Here is a 25072-nt window from a genome sequence, read left to right as displayed (position 1 = left end):
AAGCACGAGAAGTTTAAGGAAATTTTCTTCTTTTCTTTAGTAATTAATATAGTAGTAAAATGGTCTCCGAAATTGACTCTGGAGTCTGGCGTTTGCAGAAAAGAGTTAATAAAGGTTAACCCCATTGCTTACTGCCGACAGTTGTAAATTGCAAGGATAATGGAAGCTGCTTGTGCAGTAAGCCTGTGATACTGAAAACATGAAAGCATGAGCTGGAGAAGGCCCACAAGGGGACAATTACCGTCCTCGATACATTAATGGAAGTCACCTCGCCGCATGGGTCAGTCTGCTGTCAGGATCAGAGATATAAAACAGAAAAAGATTTTGTCTTGTTTTCAGTGACTTTGAGTCCAGGGCATCAACTTCTTCTTGGGCCCTTTTGGTTCAACACTAAACCATTATCTTCTTCAATGTTGTAAAGGCCCAAATTGCTTCTTCTAGTTTGATTTTACTACGAGTACGTGACTGCGCTCCCTCTCTCGCTCTAGTTTTCCCAAAAATCTATGCATTCTTCGCTGAATATTAGAAAGGCCCAAAAGGCCACTTCCTTTTCTACATTTTTAAAATATACTTAAAACACTATTTAAGGTCCTGTTTAATTCATGAAAAATGTTACTAAAAAGAAAAATAAATTGGAAACCAAATAATTAATATTGTATTCTAGCAATATATTTAGTCTTTCGCATTGAAATAAGAAAATGTTTTAATTTTTTATTAGATCTTTATCATCCAAAGTTTAATTTTATTCTTATTTTCTACAAACTAGCTCAATCTTACCTTTTGTGGATTACTAAAAATTTGTTTAGTTGATGTTTTTGTTATTTATTTTTTTACTCATTTATTATTTTTGATACATTTATTTACAAAAAAAAATGAATAGTAAGTGCTAAAAATATTAATAAAAAAGAGCTTAAATATATCAAGAGAAAATTGCTTTCATTTATATTCATATATTGCGAAGCATATTGAATTCTTACGATTATATATATATATATATAATTTGTGATAATTAAAGGCCCAAATTGATTCATATGTTTTCAGCAATCCAAAAAGAAGCAAGATAATTTGGTTCCCAAAAAGCAGTTATAATATAAATGATTAAATTTTGGAAATCTGAATATAAAGACTGAGGAAGAGGGTTGTGAAAGAAGGAGGGGACCGGGATATAAAAGGAGGCAATGGGTCCTTTTTAATGGGCAACATGGTTGTTTTCACTAGTGCAAATACATGGCACAGGTTGAGCCTTCGAAAGCACAAGATGGACGTAGCTATTGACAAGTGAGCAAACCATTTATGTATGTAGTTGAAGCCGTTTTGTACTCTAACTTGGGCTCGATATGTCTCCTTCAAAATTTGCCAATAGTGCAACTGTTCATATATTTTTTTTCATTGAAAGAAAAAAAAAATGTTGTGTGGCATGTGAACCTAGTAAATTTTATGGTTTGATAATGCCGTGGTATAGAAATCATAGATGATTTTTGGTTTATTAGGGCGGCTAGCATTTAAACCCCTTTACCAATAGCAATTATGATAAACAAAACTAGCTTCATTTTCGAATCATAAATCTAGTTTATGACATATATATATATATATATATATAGCTATACTCTGGAGTCTAGACATCAGGGAGATGCAATCCTAAAATCATGATAGTTATTCCATTGCAATTTGAATCTTAGACTGAGGAGGCGACGACTTGGACATTAATTCCAGGAGAGAGCAGGGGGTGATGACAATGGTCTCTAGCATGCCATTCAACGTTTGTGAATTAGGCTATTTTCCCACTACTTATTGGCGCACTATAATTTGGACTTTAATGGTGGATTACCGCTTTCGCAAATATGAACGCACCTCGTCACTACACCTAAGTGCAATACCAATGGATGGGAATTGGGTGAGGAGTATTTTTTTTTTTTCCTCCTTATCATTTGTTGACAACAAGCAGCAGTGACCATTTGATCATGTTGCCTCACCTTTATCTCCTTGTGATCAAGTGTAAACTCCAAATATTTGCATAAGCTTTCAATTCAGCAATTAGTAGCGTGACTATTCTAATGGGCAGAGTTTTCTTTCTTTTTCCTTTTTTATTTTTAAGCAGGATGTTTACAATGTTTGCTATGTTATGATTCATGAAGGAAATTAATTGGTTTCAATTTTATCAAGAAATAACCCAAAGTAAGGCTCGGGTAATAGAGATCCTGGTCCATTGGAGGCCGGGATCGCTGCAAATTAATCAAACATGGATGAATGGGTGCAGCAGATCGAACACCAAGAATGTAAGTGTAGGAGGTATGTTATCAGAAGTGTCAAGTCTGGAAACCAAAATTGTTGGATTTCTGGTGTTTCTTAGGAAATTGCCCCATTGATGCTGCTAATTTGTGGGTTAACTTCAAAACTGAATTTGATTCAATTTCAACCAATCCGGTGAACAGGGCACTTCAGAGCACAGCCCTGGCAATCCCAGGAAACCATTGAAGCTATAATAAGCTAGAAGCAATGATTTAATAATCAACGACTGGAGCTGGAAATTGAAGTACATCCTTCAGCAAATGAGATACGTGGCCGAGATCGGTGGGATATGGCCAAGAAGAGATCTCTCCCTTTAGCCGAGTGGTGTTCGAGTATTTGGGTCCAACTCAGGGCTCAGGAGGATGCTAATAAACATGAATCTATAAATTTATCTTATTTATCGTATAGTTTAACTTTAAAAAATGATAGTAGTATCAAAATTATGACACATATATAGTAGTAATGATTTTCCCTGATAATCCATACTTGTATTTATCCAAAGACTATCGGGATAAAATATGCTAACCAGTCCTCCCAAGTCCAAACTCCAAGGTTGACCTAATTAAATTAAAATTAAAGCCTTAAGACTTAAGATCAGGTAGCCTTATTATCATCGGCTGGCTTGTCGCTGTCATGGGGAAAACCTTATGGATTTCCAGTACTCATTTTATCGTGTTAAATTTGTTTTAGAGAAATGCCCACTAAAATTTAGTTTAGCTCGAGTATATAGTGTGGAGTGTAGTAGCTAGTGTTGCACTAAAAACCTCTCATTAGGGGTATAGAAAAACTATTTCCTAATTAAAGTGAATACTAAATGAAGGAACGTACACTCCACTAAATAGATTAGACTAGGCCTAGCTAGAAATATACAACAATCTTCCAAGTCCTACCTTTAAACAGATTGGAAAATCTGAATCACGGGCATAAACCATATCTTCACCTAACAAAGCTAATGGGAACCATATAACATAATGAAGCATCCATTGCCCACTAACTGAAAGCAAATGAAAACATTTTCATTTCGAAAACGATACCCAACAACCACACTAACCATTATATAACACCAACAGCAAGATCTTTTAATCCCCAATCTTTTGAACTTTTGGTCTTTTATCTCCCCCACTTTTCTTCACATTATCAATGGAAAACTTTACCTTCTTCCGCAAAGCCTTAACTTACATTTCCTTTCTTCTCCTCCCGTTCCTCCTTTCTGTGCTATGCCAGAATTCTGAAAGCCCATTAACCGCCTCACCTCCATTGGTAGTCAGCACGCAACAGTTAATCTTTAAAGACAGGCGACTTGCTGCAGTCTACCCCATAATCCAAGCATTCAAGGGAACGATCACAGGAGATCCACTTAACAAAACGGGGAATTGGGTTGGTTGTGATATATGCAACTACACAGGCTTTTTCTGTGACAATCCACCCGATAATGAATCAGCCCTTGCCCTGGCTGGCATTGACTTCAATGGATTTCTCCTGACAGCCCCGACTCTCCAAGGCTTTATAGATATGCTACCTGACCTTGCAATCTTTCATGCGAACTCAAACAAGTTTACTGGCTCCGTACCAGATGTCTCAAATCTGCCTTATTTTTATGAGTTGGACATAAGTAACAATATCTTCTCAGGCACATTTCCTACGACGGTTCTCGGCATAAAAGATCTCTCATTTTTAGACATCCGTTTTAATTCTTTCGCAGGGACAGTCCCTCCACAAATTTTCAATCAAGCACTTGAAGTACTCTTCATTAACGACAACGATTTCACGGCAACGCTGCCTGAAAACTTTGGTTCCACACCGGTACTTTACCTTACCTTGGCTAACAACAAATTAACCGGTCCAATCCCACGAAGCATTGGCAACCTTAACTCGACATTGACCGAAGTTTTACTATTGAACAACAAGTTATCAGGTTGTCTACCCTATGAACTAGGGTTTCTGAAAGAACTCGAGGTTTTCGATGTTGAAAACAACCTATTGACGGGTCCATTGCCCTGGTCCTTGGCCTGCTTGGAGAAGATCAAGCTGCTCAACTTTGCTAGTAACCTACTGTACTGGGAGGTGCCTGAGCTGCTGTGCGCACTTGGAAACTTGGAGAACTTATCATTGTCAGATAACTATTTCACCAAAGTAGGACCAATTTGCAGGAAGCTGATCAAGAATGGGGTTCTTAACGTGAGACAAAACTGCATCCACGATCTTCCTGATCAAAAATCGTTGCATGAGTGCGCAGAGTTCTACTTGAAGTACATTAGGCTTTGCCCGTACCCTGCAACATATAAAATCATCCCCTGCAAGCCTAATGCTCCATGGCATGACCATCACTGGGCTCGGTCCAAGAGAGCTCCAGTCACTTACAAAACTCTTTCAAGACACAAGTCTTAAGCGTTTCCTTTTACATTTGTAAATGATATAATCCTGCCTATCCGTTATGTAGTTTTCAGAAAGCTGAATAAACAGCAGTACTCCGACTGTTGTGATTTTTCTATTGGAACCACTCTTTGTGAGTTGCTTGTTTTTATCTACTTTTTTGGTATCATCACCCTTTGCAAACAATCAATTCAATCAATAGCAGCAATTATGTGTAATTAGAAAATTAGATGAACACAGATTTATTGACCACTAATTTGGTGGAGTGTTGTTTTCTTAAAAAAATTATTGAGAATATCAAAGCATATTATATATTATGTAGCTACAAATTAATTCAGCATATGAATGGAGTGGATAAAAGAAAGAGGAAACTATCTCACGCTTACCTTTTGTTCTTGTATAATCTAGAACTAAAGGATAGTATAAACAAACCTGTCACATGGTTCAAAATCAAATTAAAAAAGAAAACAAAAGAAAGAAATGTTGTCATCTTTGGATTTCTATGCTGTTCTCCACTAATGTGAAGGATATGGTGGCTGGTCATCGGGCTGAGGTAATCATATATATCCAAGAATCATTTCGCATGGCCCCATTTGTTCGAATTAAAAGACAAGAATGCCACAAAATCAGAAAGTTATAATTTGACAAGAAGTGGGATTGTAGAAAACATGGTTGGATCATCCCCGTAAGCAAGAAAGTAGTCTTTTGAAGGAAAGATGACAAGAAATCGATTAACTAATGGGCTTGGAGTGCATGTCGCCTGGCTAGGCTTAAGATGGAGTATTTGCAGAAGCCCAAATAAGAAGCTAAAACCTAACAATTCGGTAGACACAAAAACCGAAAGGGCCTTGAACTTTGATGGACTCTATAAGAGCAGAAGCTCCAATCCAAATGGTTCTCTTAGATGTTGTAAATTTGGAATTTATAACTTGAAACAGAGGTGAAGAATTACAGTCGGAGAAGTAGAAAATAGAAAGGGGTGGGTGACCAATGGAACGAAATTCTAGATTCTTTAACATCTTTAAAGGAAAATAATCTAATGACAGATATTCATTCTCATATCCGGATATTAGATTTAGTGAATAACATCTCAATTGTTCTTCGATTTCTAAACAGATCTTTTGTTTTTATTGATACCCCAATGTCTTTGCAAGTTGCTTTCATTTCAGTAGTATTTCACGATTGTAGATGCTTAATTCTGATTTTACAGAAAAATTACATCAAGAACTTTCCAAGTGTAGAAAAGCTCAGAACATTCTCCCTGAGGTGTTCCGAGCCAAGGTATTTTAAACTAGAAGCGCCTAAGGTATTTTAAGCGCAGAAGTGACCAAGAGTATTCCAAGCATGAAAACGCCCAGAGATATTCCAAGCATAAAAGAGCCTAAGGGCATTTCAAGTACAGAAGCGCCTAGGGTGTTCTAAGCGCAGAAGGGCACAAAGGTGTTCCAAGTATAGAAGTGCTTAAGGGTGTTCCAAGTACAGAAGTGTCCAAAGACATTCTAAGCGCAGAAGTGTCCAGAGGGCATTCCAAGCGCAGAAGCGCCTAGGGGTATTCCAAGCGTAGTAGCGCTTAAAGAGCGTTACAAGCACAGAAACACCTAGGAACAAACATGGAACAACTATTTGTATGAGGAAGTGAAAGTAACTCAGAACAAGTGGCAAGGTTCATGAGTTACCTTCACATTTGGGATGTTTTAGAGAGTTTGACTTAATGATTCAGATATGGATATAGTTAAGAGAATTTCCTCTTAACCTTTTTTTGAAGTACATGTGCTTTATCATTTCTTTCTTTACTCCTTAAAAATACACGTGATGCACTATCGAATGCCACTACTCCATTTACCAAAAACTTATACCCACTACTCGACTATATGATCATTCTTTTAATATCCCATAAATCGTTCTTTAACTGTTTTTTCATAACAAGTACGTTCTCTCATGATTAAACATGCTCTCCTAACTACTCTTAAGAAAGTATCTCTATTCAGTATAAATAAGAGGTTGGGATATAAGGAGAGGGGAAGTGACACTCAGCAAAGATTACTCTGAAAGCTCTCTCTAAGTTCCTCCAAGTATTCTTTATATTCAGCTTTCGTTGTTATCCGTTGTTTCTTCCACCTTTTCTAATCCCTCACCGCCTATCACTCAAAGCACTTACACTTCAAAGATTGCTCCATTCTTCCTCTCTAATCACTCGTTATAATACGTCCTCTCTCTCTCTCTAACCAACCAGAAGAACCCTATGCAACTATGAAACAAGCTTTGGATTTGCAGCTGTTTATAAATTCTAAGACAACCATGAGCTGGGCATTGATTTCCAAACTATCCATCAATGATCTCTATAATTCCAAATCCACCAAACGCCCTGGCCCCATTTTGATAGCAGAGAGCAGTATTGTTTGCCTGCTTTTGCTAATTTCCCACCAAACTTGCACTGTAACCGGGCCTATGTACCATCCCAACCTTCAATTAAAATCACGATCTGACAAGTTCCAAGCGGACATAGTAACCCCATCAATAAATTCCAAGAAACCAAGCCACATAAAAATATATGTACCACTCTGTATCGAACAGCCTGTTTAATTTTAAGTCCAATAAATGTCCAACGGAAAGCTGACCCAATGTTTCACACTGTGGGTCTGCCAATCGTATAATATGCGTGACATATATATAAATGTAGAAGCTCACCTACTAATAAACCCGCCATGTACATATGATTTTTTAAAGAATCAGTTAGGTGTTCTCCTACTATTATTCTTAATCCATCATTTTCACTAATTAAAGTAACGGATTTTTTTTCATAAAATAACAGAATTAAACTCTTATTTTAATTTTGGTGAACAACATTTTAATATATAAGCTATATAGTATTTGTCCTTGATTAAGTTGTTGTGGATTCAAATAACTTCTATTTTTTTTTTTCAAGTTCAACTTGTCTGTATTCTATTCATATAATCATAGGTTGTTAAATAAATTAGACCCCAATTAGACATTTTGTGCAAATGAATTTTTTGAGCACAAAGCATTTACGTTCAATCCAAATTAAATTTAAAATAACATAATATTGTAAAAAGTTTTTGAACTATTTACAAAAATTTAAATAAATTTTATTTTTTTATTTCATCCAATCAAATTTTTATAGTTTGTTTTCCTACCAAATATGTCTTTATAATTTACTATTAATTAATTATTATTAATTAAATCATAATTTATCATTTTACGAGACATAGTGCTCAAATATCATAATAAATAATGATTAAATATATTTATATGACATGATAATATAATTACGTAACATTTTTTCCCTTCACATCAATGTCTCCTAAGTATAAAAATAAATGTTGTTTTAAGTAATGATAGTTGAACCATTAGGTATAAATATTTACTTGATTTAAAATAAAAAATAAAATAACATAATTGAATATAATAAAAAATAAAAATTTATTTAAATAATTTATAAACTTTTTAAAGTATTATGTAATTTAAAATTGAAATAATTGACATTATTCTATGTTTCAAGTGCTAAACTTGAATTTACTTGTAGCAAAATATAATTCAAATGATAAAGATTTAAAAGTATTCACTTTTGGATTAAAGTCAGAGCTTGATTGATCAACAGGGAAATAGGCTTAATTAAAACCATGCATTTTCTCGTAAAAAAAAAACTTTTTCTTTTTACATGTGTGACAACTGACGTGACAATGTTTGTATTGCCTCACCGACACCTCTCCTGCAGTAACGTACGCTTTGGGTCACGTGGACCACGTGACCACGTAACACCACCTGGGTTAAAAAGCCGTACCTTAGATACTATACTTTTAACAGACTATAAATTTATCAAATCCCGCAAAAATACCGCGAAGCTTCTTATATGCACTCGCCTCTAAGCCAGTTATATTAAGCGTTGACCATCATAGAGCTTCGAAGCGCGTACCTCTTGGACCCCATGGTTCACAGATTCGAATCTTATAATAACCCGACGGGTTATGCTATGGTTACATTCTGTCTCTCACCCTCGCTCCAACCCTTGCTTTATCACTTACTACCAAACGGCCACCGACGCCTGCTAATTCCTCCATGAGTTTCCTATTTATCCTTTTTTTGAGTTTTTCAATTTTGGTTTTTTTGCTCTTCTAGTGTTTGGTTGCCGAGAAAATCTCAGGGAAACTGATGAAATTATCCTTTTGCATGGGATCTCTAATTTTAAATAATATATTCAGTTTGGGTATTGTCCAGTGTTTGGTCAAAAACACGCATCAGCCAAGCGTTTAAAAAAAATTCAAATATCAATTTTTTCAATTTCCACCATTAGTCTCAGCAACCAAACAGAACTAGCAGGGGGAAAGTTCCAAATTTAAATCCATTTTTTCTTTTCTCACCTTTTCTTAGCCACAAAAACAAGAACTAATTGACCAAGAAAAAAACATTCACATTTCGCAAAACTTGATTATAATTTTTCTGGATACACTTCCAATGGTTTAAACTTTTAAACCTATATAAACATTACACCTCTGTACTGGGAAAAAAAAGAAAAAAGGAAAAAAAAGTTGTAAATGATACAATTTGCAAAGAAACAAACCCCATCCAAATCTCTCAATCATCATCTTCCCCTGATGATAGAGAAACCGACAAAGGCGACGATGATGTCGAATTCTTACAGAACCCAGACATCATACCATCACTGACTCCTTTCTCCACGACAAAATGTCCTAAAGAATCCACAGTTTCCACCAAGTTTTCTTCGCACAAAAACTCTTCACTTAAAATACTTTCCACGTCCCTCTCAAAATCATGCACAAAAACATGCGTTTTCCTACCTTTCTTCTTGCTCCTTGCCAACACTCCGGCCGTAAATATCGGAGCCATCCTCCCTGGAGCATCTGGGAAGTAGCCACGTGGCCCGTCGATTAAGATCACATCCCAACTCAAATAGTAAATATGGTTTGGCATGTCGTTGATAGCGAGTTTACAGTCGGAAAAGAGTAGGTTTTGGACTGGTTTGCACTCGTTCTCGATGTGCGATTTGGCTAATGATAATAAATCCGACATTTGGCTTACTTTGGTGGTGTACTGGACGTCGTATGCTTCGATTTCGGGGTGGTTCCGCTCGAACGAGGAGACTAAGTACTCACTTTCATCAAGGAAAACGGTGTGACCGTGGATGTTGAGGGAGTGCCAAAGGAGGGATTCGTGGGTGATACCAAAGACAAGGAAACGGCAAGGCGAGGAAGGACAGTTGTGGAGAGTGGATGCAATGAGGGAGAGTTCGGAGGATGACATGTGGTGGGTTGTGGTGTTGACGGTGGCAGTGGAAGCATAGTGGAGGAGAGCGGTGGTGACGGAGGAAGGCAGGGAGGAGGCGGAGGCGGTGGAAAGGGAAGGGGTCGTGGAGTTGGAAATGGTGGTGGTGGTGAAGAGAGTTACAGTGAAAGCCAAAGTGAAGAAAGTTACGAAGAAGAAGAGGAAGAAGCGGTGAGAGGAAGTGGAGGATTTGTGGATTGAAGGGTGGAGGAGAATCAGCTTTGCGTTGGAGTTGCTCTTCATTTCTCTTTCTCTTTTGAGAGAGAAGGAGAGAGTTTGGGTTTTTTCTTTTTTATTAATTTTCTTCTACTTGATTTTTGGGCCTTTTGAAAGTTAAGAGAGGGAAGAAAGGAAATGGGACGAAGGAATCACGGGGGAAATTGAGAAGACCACACACGAAACCCAAAGGAAGGTGAAAGGGACAGACTGCAGGAAATGGGAATAGAGGAGGTGGGATTTTTTAATTGGGGAAGAGTGGTGGAGCCCGAAGCCATGGTGGGGGAGAAAGGGATGGGTTAAACGTTTTGTTGTTGTTGGTTTTCCCTTGGATTAAGTCATTAATCAGGTGATCAACGGAGGTATGAGGAAGGAGTATAAGTGCATGACAAACAGACAAGGTAATTGATGGAGGATGTTGGAACGGCTAAGTATGACTAATTAAGCATTGATTTACATAGATACTCCCTGCTCTTCCCTTGAGCTAGCTAAGCAAGATTTTTGGTAATAAAAAAGCTTTGCCCTTTGTTTCACTCTTGAAATTGATGCACTTGTTCTTTTCGCAATGTATTTTTTTTTTCTCTCTTACATCGTTATTTTAGCATTATTGTCAAATAATGAGATTGGGGATTTAACTAATTCGAGCTTGTTGAGGCAATAACTTTCAATGAGCCAGAGACAGACATACTTTTACTTTTTCCTTTTCTGATTTTTTTTTTTTCTCTTTTGGAAGTATGATTGCACATTTGGGGTCTCAATTAAGTTAGAATAATTTTTTTTTATTTCCACTTTTGAGTGCGACTGACATCCATGGATACGAAAGAACGATAACATTTAGTAAAATTTGAGAAGAAATGATATTTAGAATGTTAATACTAATACTAATATAGAAAGTTATTTCCCTTGGTTGACCTCGCGATTTATTCAATAAATTTTAGTATCAATTTATTGATTTTGATTTTATTCAGTCTTTTTTTTTTAACTGGCAATTTTCTTTAAATTTACCTGAAGAAGATTCACCTAAATCTTATTCTTAATTCGTAATAGTAATATAAAATCACCCTCATATAGATAATTAGATATTAGTATGATAGTAAATATATGTATCTGCAGTATATAAATATACAGGTGTAACCATTGAAATTACAACCATTAAACTTTTATCAACTGAACGACGTCCAATTGGTAAGTAAATAAATTGGAAAGAAGATAAAGATAGTACGGAAATAGATGTTTGCCTAATTCTTATCCAGATTATCATTGTCTGTTGGAAATCAATCCCTTAAAATGTCCCCAAGGTTGTTAGAGACATACAAGGAGACAACACCCCATGATAAATTTACTACTTAGACACTATCTATGTGGTTCGGACAGTCAATTTCTTTCTTAATTAGATGCATATTTCGTATCATCTATGAATAGTTTGATAGTTAAAATTAGAATAAAATAATGTTAATTACTCGTTCTGTTTAACTTTCAAATTCTAAAATTAAAAGTAAGATATTGATCTAACATATTTTTAGTGTATAATTTTATAAAATTTAAAAGACCTATCCAGTTTTCATACTTTTCAATTTTATTCAATTTATTATCTGTACTCAAAATCGAAACAATTTAATTTTTTTATTTTGAGAATTGCGTCAATTTAGTCATTTCTCTTAACGACATCCAATTTTATTGGTAAAAAATAATGTCATCGCTGATGTCAGTGATAACGTCAGTTTTAACATGTCACTTTTTTATGACTTGAAGTTGACATGTCATGCCACGTGATATTGAGTGATGACGTGACAATGCCACGTGGCACTATACAATAGCATGGCAGTGTTGATGTGGCACTGACATGTTGACATGTCAGCGTCACGTGATAAATCAAATTTTTTTTAAAAAATTTATCGTATCATAGGGACTAAAGTAAACAAAAATATATAGTATAAGGACGAAATTAAACAAAATTGAGATGTTGAGGGATTAAATTGAAAAAAATTTGAAAAATACAAATCTTTAAGTAGATTATTGATAATGCTTATTAATAAGCTAAATATTTAAGTGTAAAAGATTTATGGTATTAAAAAATATATATAGATATTTTTTATTTGATTATTTGATTCCAAAATATATAAATCAATTTATCTTTTTTACAAAAACTAAGTTTGAATTCTCCTTCTATAAAAATTTTTTTTTAAAATTTTATGCCTGAAGTTAAATTTAGATGAATAACTTGTATTACGTTAAAATAAAATAATATAAAATAACTAAATAAATTCTTTTTTCTTTTATTTATAATAGTATAAAAATTTGAAATTTATTTAACTTAATTTTTAACTTGAGCTAAAGTCAAATAAGCAAAATATGTTGATTTAATTTTTTTTTTTTAAAAATAAAGAACGGAGATATGGAGTTAGCGATTATTATAAAAGTAATTCTTCGTTCTGATTTACTTAATTTGGACATGACAAACCTCTTATTACAACTATAAAATCTGAGCTTCACCCTTCTAATTATTTATTTATTTTTTATGTTGTTATTTTGTTTAATATTTCGAGTTATTTTTTTAAGTTAAAATTCTCTAAATTAAAGACTGCATTTATGATTGATAAAGTTAGATATAACTGTAAATATTTGTACCATTTTTTTATTAATAAATTTTTTATAGATTTAAATTAATAATTTAAATTTAAATTTAGTAAAATTTGATTGTGGTATTTGAGTTTAAATAAAATTGTTTTATAAGAAATTTTGAGTAAATTTAAATAAAAGGTAAATTGGATAAGAGTTGACTAATTTCAAAAGAATGTTTATTTGTAAATTGTGAAAGTTGTAACTAAATTAACATATTTTACTAATTTGAGTAAATTTTAATAAAAGGTAAATTGAGTAAAAGTTGAATAATTTCAAAAAAAAAAGTGTATTTGTAAATTGTGAAATTTGTAACTAAATCAATATATTTAGTCATTTTATATTATTTTATTTGAATGTAGTGCAAGTTATTTATTTAAATTTGACTTTAGGCATGAAATTTTTTCAAAATTTTTTATAGAAGGAAAATTCAAACTTAATTTTTATAAAAAAAGATAAATTAATTTACAAATTTTGGAATGAAATAATCAAGAAAGAAAATATTTATATATATTTTTAAACACTATACATTTTTTATATTTAAATATTTGATTTATTAATAAGCATATCAATAATTTACTTTATTTGTATTTTTAAAATATTTTTTTCAATTTAGTCCCTCAACATCTCATTTTTATTTAATTTAGTCCATGTACTATATATTTTTGTTCACTTTAATTCTTATGATGTGGCAAAAAAAAATTTAAATTTTTTTTTTGATTTGTCACATGGCACTAACATGTCAACATGTCAGTGCCACATCAGTACTGTCATGTCATCACTCAATGCCATGTGGCATGACCCGTCATCATCTCAATACCATGTTATCAAAATGACACGTCAGTGCTAACGTCAATGATGACATTATCTTTTAATGGTAAAATTGAGTGTCGTTGGAGAAAATGACTAAATTGACTTAATTCTCAAAATCAAAGTATTAAATTACTTCGATTTTGAGTACAAGTATTGAATTGAACAAAATTGAAAATAGAGAGATTAGATAGATCTTTTGATCATTTTATAAACTATTAATATTACGCAACTCATTTTACTAATTAAATTAATACATTTTAAGTTTTAACAACTAAATGCTTTTTTATTTTACTGCAATAAATTCTTACATCTAAAGGAAAAACATCAATTATGAAACCCAAGTTAGGTTGTAACTTGACTACAAAACACTTATCAGCACAGCCAGAGCTTATCCTTGGGTAAAGCCACCCAAGCAAGGGTTTTAGGCTCTCAATTTAGAGAGGTCCCAAATTTGGGAAGGTTTTATAATTTTATAATATAATTAATTATATTAAAAATATATACAATTTTAAAATATATAAAAATAATTAATAATTAATAAAATTATTTATTTTCTCACTTTTTTAATTATGTGCTTAATAAATTTTAATTTTCCATCATTTCTTAATTTCTAGAATACTATTAATTTTCAATTATTTTTTTTATTTCTAATTAACTAACAGTCATATGTATTTAATCATCTCCAACAATTTTTTTTTTTTTTACTATTTCTAATTAACATATTTAATAAATTTCAACAACTATTTTTTTCTTTTATATAAAATTAATTATTTTTTTAATATATAATATCTATTTTGAAATTCTTCTTTTCTAATTTGCTTTTTCTTCTTTTTTCTTTTTAACTTTAATTTTTCTTCAAAAAATAAATAAGAAATCTGTTATGTTATTATCTTTATAAAATCGTGAGCTTTATTTACGGTTTATAATAAGTATTCAACAATTAATTATTATTATTCTCATATTTATAGATTTTTTATTTTAATTTAGAGTTTATATCATGTTATTATATTACTTTTATTTTATGTGATAATTAATTTATTTAAATTAAAAAATTTAATTAATTAATTATATTAATTATTTAAAAAATATACTATAATCACTTTAAATTTTTAAGCTTACGGAGCCGTTCCTGAGCACAGCAGTTAGGCATCATTTTCTGTCTTAATTTCCAATGCGAGAAGTTAAGACTTGTGGTACAAGAAAACACAAAAAGGTTTCAAATTTCCAATCAAGAAGGGAGGTAGGTACAAGTCGTTAAAGAAATGATGACTCATCCATTCACCACGGATTTCCCGGAATTTTCAGTTATTGGTTGTTGTTACTATTCTCGTCAACCATGGTAACAGTATTTGACCCCAAAATGAAGAATTTCCATACTCATATGGTCAACAAAACGTGACATTAATTTCTATTTTCTTGGATCTTAATTTCAACAGTAGCAAATAATAAGAGAAAAGCCGATTTATTTGAACGAATTTTGATGTGAACTTATTTATTAAACGTGAAGCACACTCTACTTGCTGTAATGTTCTAAAGAAAACCCGGCAGCCAACAAAAGTTAAAAGATGAATTTAAAATCTTTTTTTAACTCAAGTAACATAAGATAAAGAAATCATAGAAAAAGAGGCTAAAAGATAAACATTTCCCTTTTTATTGTAGTATAATGTTTTAAAAAATTTTTAAAAATTTAAATAAATTTTTATATTTTAATTACATTCAATTTAATTTTTATATTTTTATTTTGAACTAAGTAGGTTTTTATAATTAATTGTTGATTAATGTCATTAATCAAAATAACTTTTCTCACATGATACTAATGTGACGTTTATGTAAACAGTGAAATTGTCACGTGATGAAATTAACATGTCATGTCACTATCTACTATTACATATCAATAGATCATTTCGACGTCACGTGACATAAAAAATAATTAATGTTATTTTAACTAAAGATGTTTAATAAACCATTAATCATAATATAATGACTTATTTAATTTAAAATTAAATGTAAAGATTTAATTGAAATAATGAAAAATAAAAATTTATTTTAAATTTTCAAAAAATTTAAAACTTTTTAAAATATTATCTTTTAGTAATCAAACTTACCTCATCGTGCAACGGGTAAAAAGATGGAGGGGGAGGAGGAAATTAGAATTTCATTATTGTCACTTTACAGCTTGTTATGCATTAGGGAATAAGGACTGAAAGGTAATGTCAGTTTCTATCATCCAAAAGTATTGGATAATCCCCTTAATTAATCCTAGTTATATATTTTAAATCCTAGATAATTAGCATGTTATGGCCTAATCTTTTAATAGATAAATAAGATCTTAAACTCAAATTATTGGCAGGCTAGCTTGCTACTGCTAGGATAATTAATAGCCAAAAAAAAAAATTGCATTTTCAGTACTATTATCTGATTTGTAGAAATCCTTTTACACCACTTTATTCTTCTTTTTTGAAAAGTAGTGGTGTTTCTTTTTTAAATTAATGAAAATAAAATTATAAGTAATTTCGAATATGTTTTGGACCTTACCTTTGGCAAGACCCCATGTTACTCTGGATTCGACAAAGATATGCTGGCTTGATAACTTCACAATCAAAATTATAAAGAGATGCCATGAAGTCGTTACAAGTCAATTAAGCATTAGCAAAGCCCGGTATTAATGATCACAAAGCATAGTGTTTGACAAAAGGTTGTCTTTGATTAAGGCAAAAGTTGGTGTTAACGGTTGGCAAATGCTAACTTTTGTAAAAGTTGGAGGGCATCTCACCCTACACCATTCAAATTTTCGGTTTAACTTTGTCATTTGTTCTTTTGCCCCCATGCTTAAAGCAGACTTCTCCAGTTGTTAAAGTGGGTTTGGTTTGGTTTGGTCAATTGGGAGATGGAAAAAAGCTCACCTTCCTAGCCACTCCCTTTCTAGGTCATCTTCTCGTAAGGTTTTAGGAACACTGTTTTGCCCCTCTCTCTCTATGTGTATGTATATATATATATATATATACATACAAATATGGATAGAGATTTTTGAAAAAGAAGTTGTCTCAAATGAAACAATGGATTGAGTCCATTTCCCAAACCCCAGGGATAACACATGCACTTATTCAAAAAATCGTTTTACAAAAATCAAGACTTCTATAAAAAAGAAAAAAAAATCCAAAACAAAATAAAAATCACAAAATATTCAAAAAATCCAACAATATTATGAAAATATTTTATCACAAACAAGGTCAGTTCTTTTCAAGTATTATATTTCTGTCTATGATTCTAATTTCATTACACATTTCACAATCTAGATCTTAAAAAGTTTTGCCGCCAATAGATTGGGAAAACGACCTAAGTACTTCTTAAAATTTTATAACCCAATTCATCACAAAATTAGATCACAATCCATATTTCAGTTATCAAGATTATCAACAAGCATAGTTCATATTTCGAAATAAACATGTCAAACATTCTTAGTTAATATTTTTAAATATCGAGTCAAATACAAATTTCCTCTTTGATTAATCCATTGCTAAGGAATGGACCTCATAGGAAAATCCTTCCCCCAATTTGTCAAAGACTGCATTTCTAAAAAAAAAAAAAAAAACTTTTCAACATTTGTACCAAATTTTTTATTCAAAATTTCAATCTGATTCAGATTAGAACAGAATACATGAAATAATACAAATTTTTTTTCCAAAACTATACATGTCCTATTATCACTTGTCAATGAAAAAGAAAAATCAGATCTGGAAGACTTTTCTGTAAGCATGCGAGAAACATGTGGAAAAGTATACCTATGCTTAATCAGTAAAAAAAAACACTGTATTTTTTCCCAATGAAATTATTATTAAATTGAATTGACAGTTTATTTTATATTTTTGCTGAATTTTACTCATATTATAATTTGATGACAAACATGATATGATCCAAATCCATGCTGTGAATTAGTTAGGTTGGACCATCAGATATCTCCCGTGCTAAAGGCCCTTCAACCCAGCAGCCCAGTCTCCTTGGGCCATTTCATTCTTTAATTCCAAAAGTACTAAAAATGTGATTAACCTAAACACACCTTATAAAATTTTATCATTAATCACTTTTTATTTGTTTATTTATTTTGATTAATCAATCATCAATACATTAAATTATTTTTATTAGACTCCTATAGAGACAGTATTATGGTTTTGCACATTTTCTTTCTCTATCTATATTTCTTATAAAATTATTAAACTTTTTTATTTAATAAAAAAATAGATCTCCCTTATTAAATTAAACTTTTAAGGCTGATGAAAAGAAATTAGATTATAAAGTACAAGATCTTAAGCCAAACACGTGCCCCCTTAGCCATGAAACTTTGGTCACCCAAGTTTTTCTTGGTTGGCCTTTTCAAATATAATAAATATTTCTATACATTTTAATAAGAGTGTGTTATGCATACTCTTATACTAATATATTTCTTAATTCTAATAATATGAAATAATTTACAGATTAATATTGTAAAATTTAAATTATTTATATTTTAAACTTTACACTTTAAAGACACTTGTATTTATATATAATTGTTACTTGAAAATAAATAAAAATAAATATTTAATGGACGTATCAATAAATACTAATCACATAGAAATATTGAAAGACATTCCTTTGATGCACTACTCTTGAGAAAAATAAAGTTAATAAAGAGCAAAATAAGTAATTAAAGTGCAAGAGTTACTTCTCCAAAATAGAATGGACATGGTTGCCTCTTTGGGTTTTGCCTCTTGATTCAACGGCGTCGCAAGCTTAGTTCTTAAATCAGAGCATTCAAATCAGAATCGGATGAACCTCCTTCTTCAACAGCCCCTTTTGCCATTTCTCCAAGTGCCTTGGCTCTGCTTCTCATTTCCTCTGCTCTTTCACCCACCATTATCCCCCTCACTGCCTCCTCTATTGCATCTCTTTTCACAGAATCTCCCACTACTTCAACCCATTTTTGTACTCCTACACCAACGCCAATCTTCAAAACTTGAGTCACTAATTTTTCATTGTAAAACTGCTCCGCGAACGCTGGCGAGGTGACCATAGACAAACCAGCAGAAACACTTTCTAAGGTTGAATTCCATTCACAATGAGTCACAAATCCTCCAACTGCTTCATGATCAAGAATCAAAACTTGCGGTGCCCACCCTCTTATTATAAGTCCTTTGCCTTCCATTCTCTTCTCAAATCCTTCAGGCAACCAATCCTCCTCGTCTTCATTGTTCTTTTCTTTCCTCACAACCCAAATGAATTGCTGTCCTGAAGCTTCAATGGCCAATGCTATCTCCATTAAGTGAGCAGCGTTGAAATTGGATACACTGCCAAAATAGATATACACAACTGAATTGGGTTCTTTCGAATCAAGCCAATTTAGACACTCCGGTTCATCAATCGATGCTTTCTTTCCTCTATCTGTTTCATCTGCAATGGCCCTATTGCAAAGTGAAACAGGGCCAATATGCCATGCCTTTCTTCCCAAAACATTCCTGTAGTGATCAGCGTAGGTGGCCTCTAGCTCATAGAAACTATTGACAACAACCGCATAGCTTTTTAGCTCTGATTCTCTCCATTTTTTTACCAACTTGGTAAAGTCATTTTCATCATTTTGTGTTAGAACATGTGGCATCTGTTTTTTTGTCGACTTAATATCACCGGGAAGGTTAGGAATCATAAAAGGTTCAGAATCTGACTCGACTTTCTTATGTGTCTCATATAGACTAATGGACTCTGATGCACATAATGCAAGGAAACTGATACCATTAAACATTAACCTAGGAATTCCAAACCTGTCTGCAGTATCAGTTGTCCAAGGAAAAAACATATCAGTAACCAAGCAGTCTGGTTTACATTCTTGTATCAGCTGCTCAAGGGTTCTTGAAGCATGGCTGTAGCCTTGAAGAAGTTGCTGATCATATTTATGTTGGCGTCTTGGGAACTTGTGATGGCTTCCAGGTTTTCACATCCCTCAGGCAATCCAGCCCCAACACAAGGAAACTTCAGGATTCGGATATCGATATTGATACCTGAATTCTTGCATCTTTGGATTGACTCGGAGAAGAAAGGAACATTCAGTGGAGTGGTGACAATGGTTGTCTCTACACCTCTCATTGCAAAAAGCTTGGTCATGTCCATTGCCGGGATCATGTGGCCAAGACCCATGAAGGGAAAGAAGAGAACGTGAAGCGGAGGAATTTCACCACCCATATTCCCTTGCAGGGGCCTTGAGAGTAAGAGCAGAAAGAAAGTTCAGGTTGTATGAATTGAAGAGGAGATAAGACTCAATGCACGTGAGTAGATGAAACAAAATGGAAGATGAGTCCGGTACCTTATTTGTGGTTGTTTGATATCGATCATGACGTGATTGATCAAATATTGGTACAGGCTAAGAAGCATGGAGCACTACAAAAGGAACTTTGGAGTATTCTAAGAAGTCCCCAACTCTGGACGCCACTCGTCTTGGCAGTCATCACTTTTCAGTTCCCGTTCACATCTAGGAAATCGTTCGGTTGAGAGCTTCCAGACTGCTTACTATCGGCATAAACTTTCATTGCCTCCTTTAGAAGTCAAGGGAATCATAAACATCAAGAGAAACGGAAAACATGAATCGTATTGTATGATAGGCAAGAACCCAGAAATAGAAAAGCATACATCAAATGATGCTTAAGAACCCAGAAATAGAAAAGCGTACATACATCAAATGATTGTTTTTTTTTTTTTATACGTCAAAAACCATTATGATCATTTAATTGGAGAACATTTATTTCAAGCCTTCCAAATCCAATTCGCATCAATCTTGATATATTTGCATATACCGTTAAAATTCATAAATATTACGTAAAATTTTTACCTTTAATTTTTTAAGAATATTTCTTTCTTAAATCTAGTTAGTTGTGGAAGCAAAAAACCCATAGAATGTATGAAATTACATAATATTGATTAACGCAATTCCTTTGGGTAATAGCATTGGTAACCCTTAAATTGAATTTTATTCTTTTATTTTTAGTATCTCCACTTACAAAATTGAGTTTGTTCGCGATAGAGGTACAAATTAAAAGTATGCATCAAATGGGAAAAGGAAAATAGGAATCCATATAAGCTGTTCAAGTCTTTTCTTTTATTATAATAATAATTATTATTATTTTGGTAGTGCACTGCAACGTAAGAAAATTAGTTCAAACAAGTAGGTAAACACATTCTAAAGCTAGCGAGATCGTTGGTAAAGCTTTGAACAAGGTGAGTACGGCTATGGTGAAGGGTGTGGGTTGTTCATTCTCAAGAGATTATGAAACAATGATCATTATTAGAAAATCATTCAAAAATCAAACCATAAAAGTGCTATATATCCTCAACAATCTCCATTATTTGCATGTTTTCAAGGCAGGCACAAGCACTTAGTTCTTGAATTAAAGCATTCAAATCAGCGTCAGATGAACCTCCCTTTTCAACAGCCTTCCTAGCTGACTCTGCAAGTGCCTTGGCCCTGCTTCTCATTTCGTCTGCCCTGTCGCCCACAATTATCTCTCTCACTGCCTTCTCTATTGCTTCTCTCTTCACGAAATCCCCAACTAGCCTGGCCCATTTTTGGGCACCAACACCGATCCCAATCCTCAGTATTTGAGTCAGCAACTTTTCGTTGTAGAACTGCTCGGCAGCCACTGGCCATGTGACCATAGGCACACCGGCGCATACTGATTCAAGAGTGGAATTCCACCCACAGTGAGTCACAAACCCACCAATTGCTTCATGATCAAGAATCAACACTTGGGGTGCCCACCCTCTTATGATCAGTCCCTTACCTTCCATTCTCTTCTCAAACCCTTCTGGCAACCAATCTTCTTTCTCTCCTTCATTTTTCTTTTCTTTCCTGACTACCCAAATGAACTGTTGCCCTGAAGCTTCAAGACCCGTTGCAATCTCCAAAAGTTGAGAGGAACCGAAGTTTGTCACACTCCCAAAACATATGTAAACAACCGAGTTTGGTTTCTTCGAATTGAGCCATGCCAAGCACTCATTATCGTCAATACATGCTTTCTTTCCTCTTTCTGTTCTATCAATAGTCCCTCTATTGCGTAACGATATGGGACCTACATGCCAAGCCCTTCTCCCCAAGACCTTCGTGTAATGATCAGCATAAGCAGATTCAAGTTCATAAAAGCTATTGACTATAACGCCATAGCACTTCAGCTCTGTTTCCCTGATTTCACTATAGAACTTGGAAAACCCTGTTTCTTGCCTGACAAAATCTGGCATTTGTGATCTTGTCAGCTTGATCTCACCTGGAAAATTAGGGATGACAAAGGGTTCTGAATCAGACGACACCTTCTTGTGAGGCTCATACAATCTGATGTGTTCTGTGGCGGATAGGGAGAAGACACAGGTTCCATGGAAGACAATTCTTGGAATTCCAAATGCAGCTGCAACGTCAGTTACCCAAGGAAAGAACATGTCTGCAACAAGGCAATCAGGACGATGAGCTTGGAGTAGATGCGCAAGGGGTTCTCTGAGCATGGTGGTAGCTGTGAAGAATTTAAACTGCATATCCGGTGATGAAGCCTGATCGAAGCTCTCACATCCTTCAGGCAATCCAGCCTCGACAGAAGGGAAATATGTGACGAGGATGTTGATTTCATAGCCCAAGCTTTTGGCCCTCTCAGTGACCTTGGAGATGTGGGGTACATTCAGAGTAGTGGTAATAATGGTTGTCTTTACACCTTTAGCGGCAAAGAGCATGGCCAAATCTGTGAATGGTATCATGTGGCCATGAGCCATGAAGGGCAGGAAGAAGATTTGAAGCTGACGGTTTTGACTACTCATGGGGCTCGTTTTCAGAAATTTCCGGAACAGTTTAAACTCCAAGCCAACAAGCTGAAACGAGCCGCTGGTAAAGTAGTATGAAAGATGGTGGAGCAGGTACGATAAAAAGCAGGATAGGATGGAGAAGAGACTTGGACTACAGTGCAAAGCGCACAAACACCTTACCTGATGAATGGCAATGCCGCTTGGGAAAAGCCATGTAAATAGCCCACCACCTAGTCAAAGCGCAAGTGTACTAGGACCTCTACCGCCGAAAATAGATACTCATTATCCGAAATTTCTACTGTTACATCAGCCATTACGTCATGAAGTTGGAAAAGTAAGTTCTGAAAAAAAGCAACTGTACCAATCTGTGGCTCACGTCTAATCATCTACCATCGTTCATCAATGTAGTTTGAACGCTTGTAAATTAGGTCTAACTTATCATCAAAAAAGTTCTTGACTTAAAAGTTCAGAAGCTGTGCTTCGTTTTCACCTTATTCAAATTGCTTTTTACTCGTATAGTTGACTTCCTTGCCGTTTTCATTTTGAAAAAAGTTACCACTATATACTATCGTTTAATTTCTATTCTCACGAGAATAAAAAGAAAAAATGATTTCATAACATTAGCAGACATTATCCTTTTCTTCTTGACCATATTGATCAAGGCAGCAGAACTTGGTATTAGCCGGTCATAACATTAGCAGACAATCGTTTCTTTACAAATTACAAGAGTCCAATTTCCACCCTTCCGATGGTTAAGCCTCTCATTAGGATCATTACAAATGCCTAACATACAAATCTGCTTATTGATTGTTGATAGACCTCATTGAAAGTGAAAGACAACTGCACTAAGCCAAGCTAGCTATGGAAGGCATCATCTAACAACAACCTCTGATTATAAGAAAAGTATTCATTGAGACAACCCTCTAGCCAAAGGTTAGCGTTAATACAGGAATTTATAAAAGAAAAAACACTAAAAGGAAATTAAGAAGAAGCAAATAATGACAGAAGAAAGATTTCCTTTCTTCCACTTAATTCAATGCCGAATGGCGACGCAAGCTTAATTCTGCAATCAGATCACCCAAATCAGTGTAAGAAGAACCCCCCTTTTCAACAGCTGTTTTTGCCATTTCCCCAAGTGCCTTGGCTTTCTTTCTCATTTCGTGCGCTCTGTCACCCGCCATTATCTCCTTCACTGCCTTCTGTATTGTTTCCCTCTTCACAAAATTTCCCAACATTTTGACCGACTGCTGAATACCAACAACAATCCCAATCTTCAGAACATCAGTCACAAATTTTTCATTCAAAAACTGCTCTGCGGACAATGGCCATGTGACCATAGGCACACCAGCAGTTACACCTTCTAAGGTTGAATTCCATCCGCAATGAGTCACAAATCCTCCAACTGCTTCATGATCAGGAATCAACATTTGCGGTGCCCATCCTCTAATTATCAGACCCTTGCCTTCCATTTTCTTTTCAAATCCTTCAGGCAACCAATCCTCCTTTTCTTCCTTGTTCTTCTTTTTCCGGACAACCCAGATGAATTGCTGCCCTGACGCTTCAAGCCCCATAGCGATCTCCATTAGCTGAGCAGCAGCGAAGTTTGTCGTACTTCCAAAACTTACGTAAACAACTGACTTGGGTTTTTTGGAATCAAGCCACTTCAAACACTCCTGTTCGTCAATGGATGCTTCATTTCCTCTCTCTGCTTTTTCTTCAGTGCCCCTATTGCACTGCGAAACGGGACCTATATGCCATGCCTTCCTTCCCATAACATTCCTGAAATAATCAGCATACGTTGCCTCGAGCTCATAGAAACTGTTGACAACTACTCCATAGCTTTTCAGCTCTGATACTTTGCACTCTTATCAGCAACTGGGTAAAGTCACCTCCAATTCTTTGATCTATAAAATCTGACAGCTGCTTTCTTGTCAACTTGACGTCACCAGGAAGGTTAGTCACCACAAAGGGTTCAGAATCTGACTCAACTTTCTTTTGTGGCTCATATAGCCTCATGCATTCTAATCCACAAAGTGAGAAGAAACCAGTCCCATGAAACACGAACCTAGGAATTCCAAATTTGTTAGCGGCATCAAAAGTCCAATGAAGGAATACATCCGCAACTATGCAATCTGGTTTCAATTCTTGTAGCAGCTGTTCGAGGGGTTCTTGGAGCATGGCTGCGCCCTTGCAAAATTTGACGACCATTTCTCTGTTTGCATCTTTAGGGGTGGTGATTAAGTCCAGGTTTTCACATCCCTCTGGCAACCCGACCTCAACACATGGAAACTTCAGGACCTTGATATCAATATCGAGATCAGAATTCTTGCATCTTTGAATTGTATTGGAGAAGAGAGAAGCATTGAATGGAGTGGTGATTATTGTTGTCTGAGCACCTCGCATCGCGAACATCTTGGCCATGTCCACAGCTGGTATCATGTGGCCAGGGGCCAAGAATGGAATGAAGAACATGTGAAGCTGATGACTTTCAGTATCCATAACATTTCCTCTGTAAAAGACTTTAGACTGTTTGAAGCAGAAATTGAAGAAATTGAGGCTGCAAATAATGATTAGTACTGAAACAAAAGGGCAGCATGGGCCGGCATTTTCTATGGTTGATTGAAATTGGCTTTCACACTCTATATTGGCTACCAGAAGG

The 25072-nt window shown here is 34.4% G+C and overlaps 4 protein-coding genes and 1 pseudogene across 4 annotated transcripts; 1 reads left to right on the top strand and 4 right to left on the bottom strand.

The window, feature by feature from the left end:
* On the top strand, positions 3384 to 4773 carry LOC18607975 (uncharacterized protein At4g06744). The gene has a single exon (XM_007042425.2). It carries the CDS (start codon positions 3430 to 3432, stop codon positions 4675 to 4677), a length of 1248 nt encoding a protein of 415 aa, XP_007042487.2. The 5' UTR covers positions 3384 to 3429; the 3' UTR covers positions 4678 to 4773.
* On the bottom strand, positions 9071 to 10380 carry LOC18607974 (protein IRX15-LIKE). Its single transcript, XM_007042424.2, has one exon. It carries the CDS (start codon positions 10204 to 10206, stop codon positions 9256 to 9258), a length of 951 nt encoding a protein of 316 aa, XP_007042486.2. The 5' UTR covers positions 10207 to 10380; the 3' UTR covers positions 9071 to 9255.
* Positions 18218 to 20293, bottom strand: LOC18607973 (annotated as a pseudogene).
* LOC18607972 (scopoletin glucosyltransferase) lies at positions 20859 to 22663 on the bottom strand. Its single transcript, XM_018116610.1, has one exon. The coding sequence runs from the start codon at positions 22426 to 22428 to the stop codon at positions 20950 to 20952; it is 1479 nt and encodes a 492-aa protein (XP_017972099.1). The 5' UTR covers positions 22429 to 22663; the 3' UTR covers positions 20859 to 20949.
* Positions 23194 to 25072, bottom strand: LOC18607971 (scopoletin glucosyltransferase). The gene is given in 2 exon segments (XM_007042421.2): positions 23194 to 24278; positions 24280 to 25072. Coding segments are annotated over 2 exon segments (1470 nt in total). The 5' UTR covers positions 24913 to 25072; the 3' UTR covers positions 23194 to 23441.

This window comes from Theobroma cacao, chromosome 2, assembly GCF_000208745.1.
Source record: "Theobroma cacao cultivar B97-61/B2 chromosome 2, Criollo_cocoa_genome_V2, whole genome shotgun sequence".
Classification (NCBI taxonomy): domain Eukaryota; kingdom Viridiplantae; phylum Streptophyta; class Magnoliopsida; order Malvales; family Malvaceae; genus Theobroma; species Theobroma cacao.
The sequence above is the reverse complement of the archived record's forward strand: the minus strand, read 5'-3'. Positions and strand labels throughout refer to the sequence as shown.

Coding starts and splice junctions, on each gene's coding strand:
- LOC18607972 (XM_018116610.1), bottom strand. CDS start 22,428: ATGAGTAGTCAAAACCGTCAGCTTCAAATCTTCTTCCTGCCCTTCATG.
- LOC18607974 (XM_007042424.2), bottom strand. CDS start 10,206: ATGAAGAGCAACTCCAACGCAAAGCTGATTCTCCTCCACCCTTCAATC.
- LOC18607975 (XM_007042425.2), top strand. CDS start 3,430: ATGGAAAACTTTACCTTCTTCCGCAAAGCCTTAACTTACATTTCCTTT.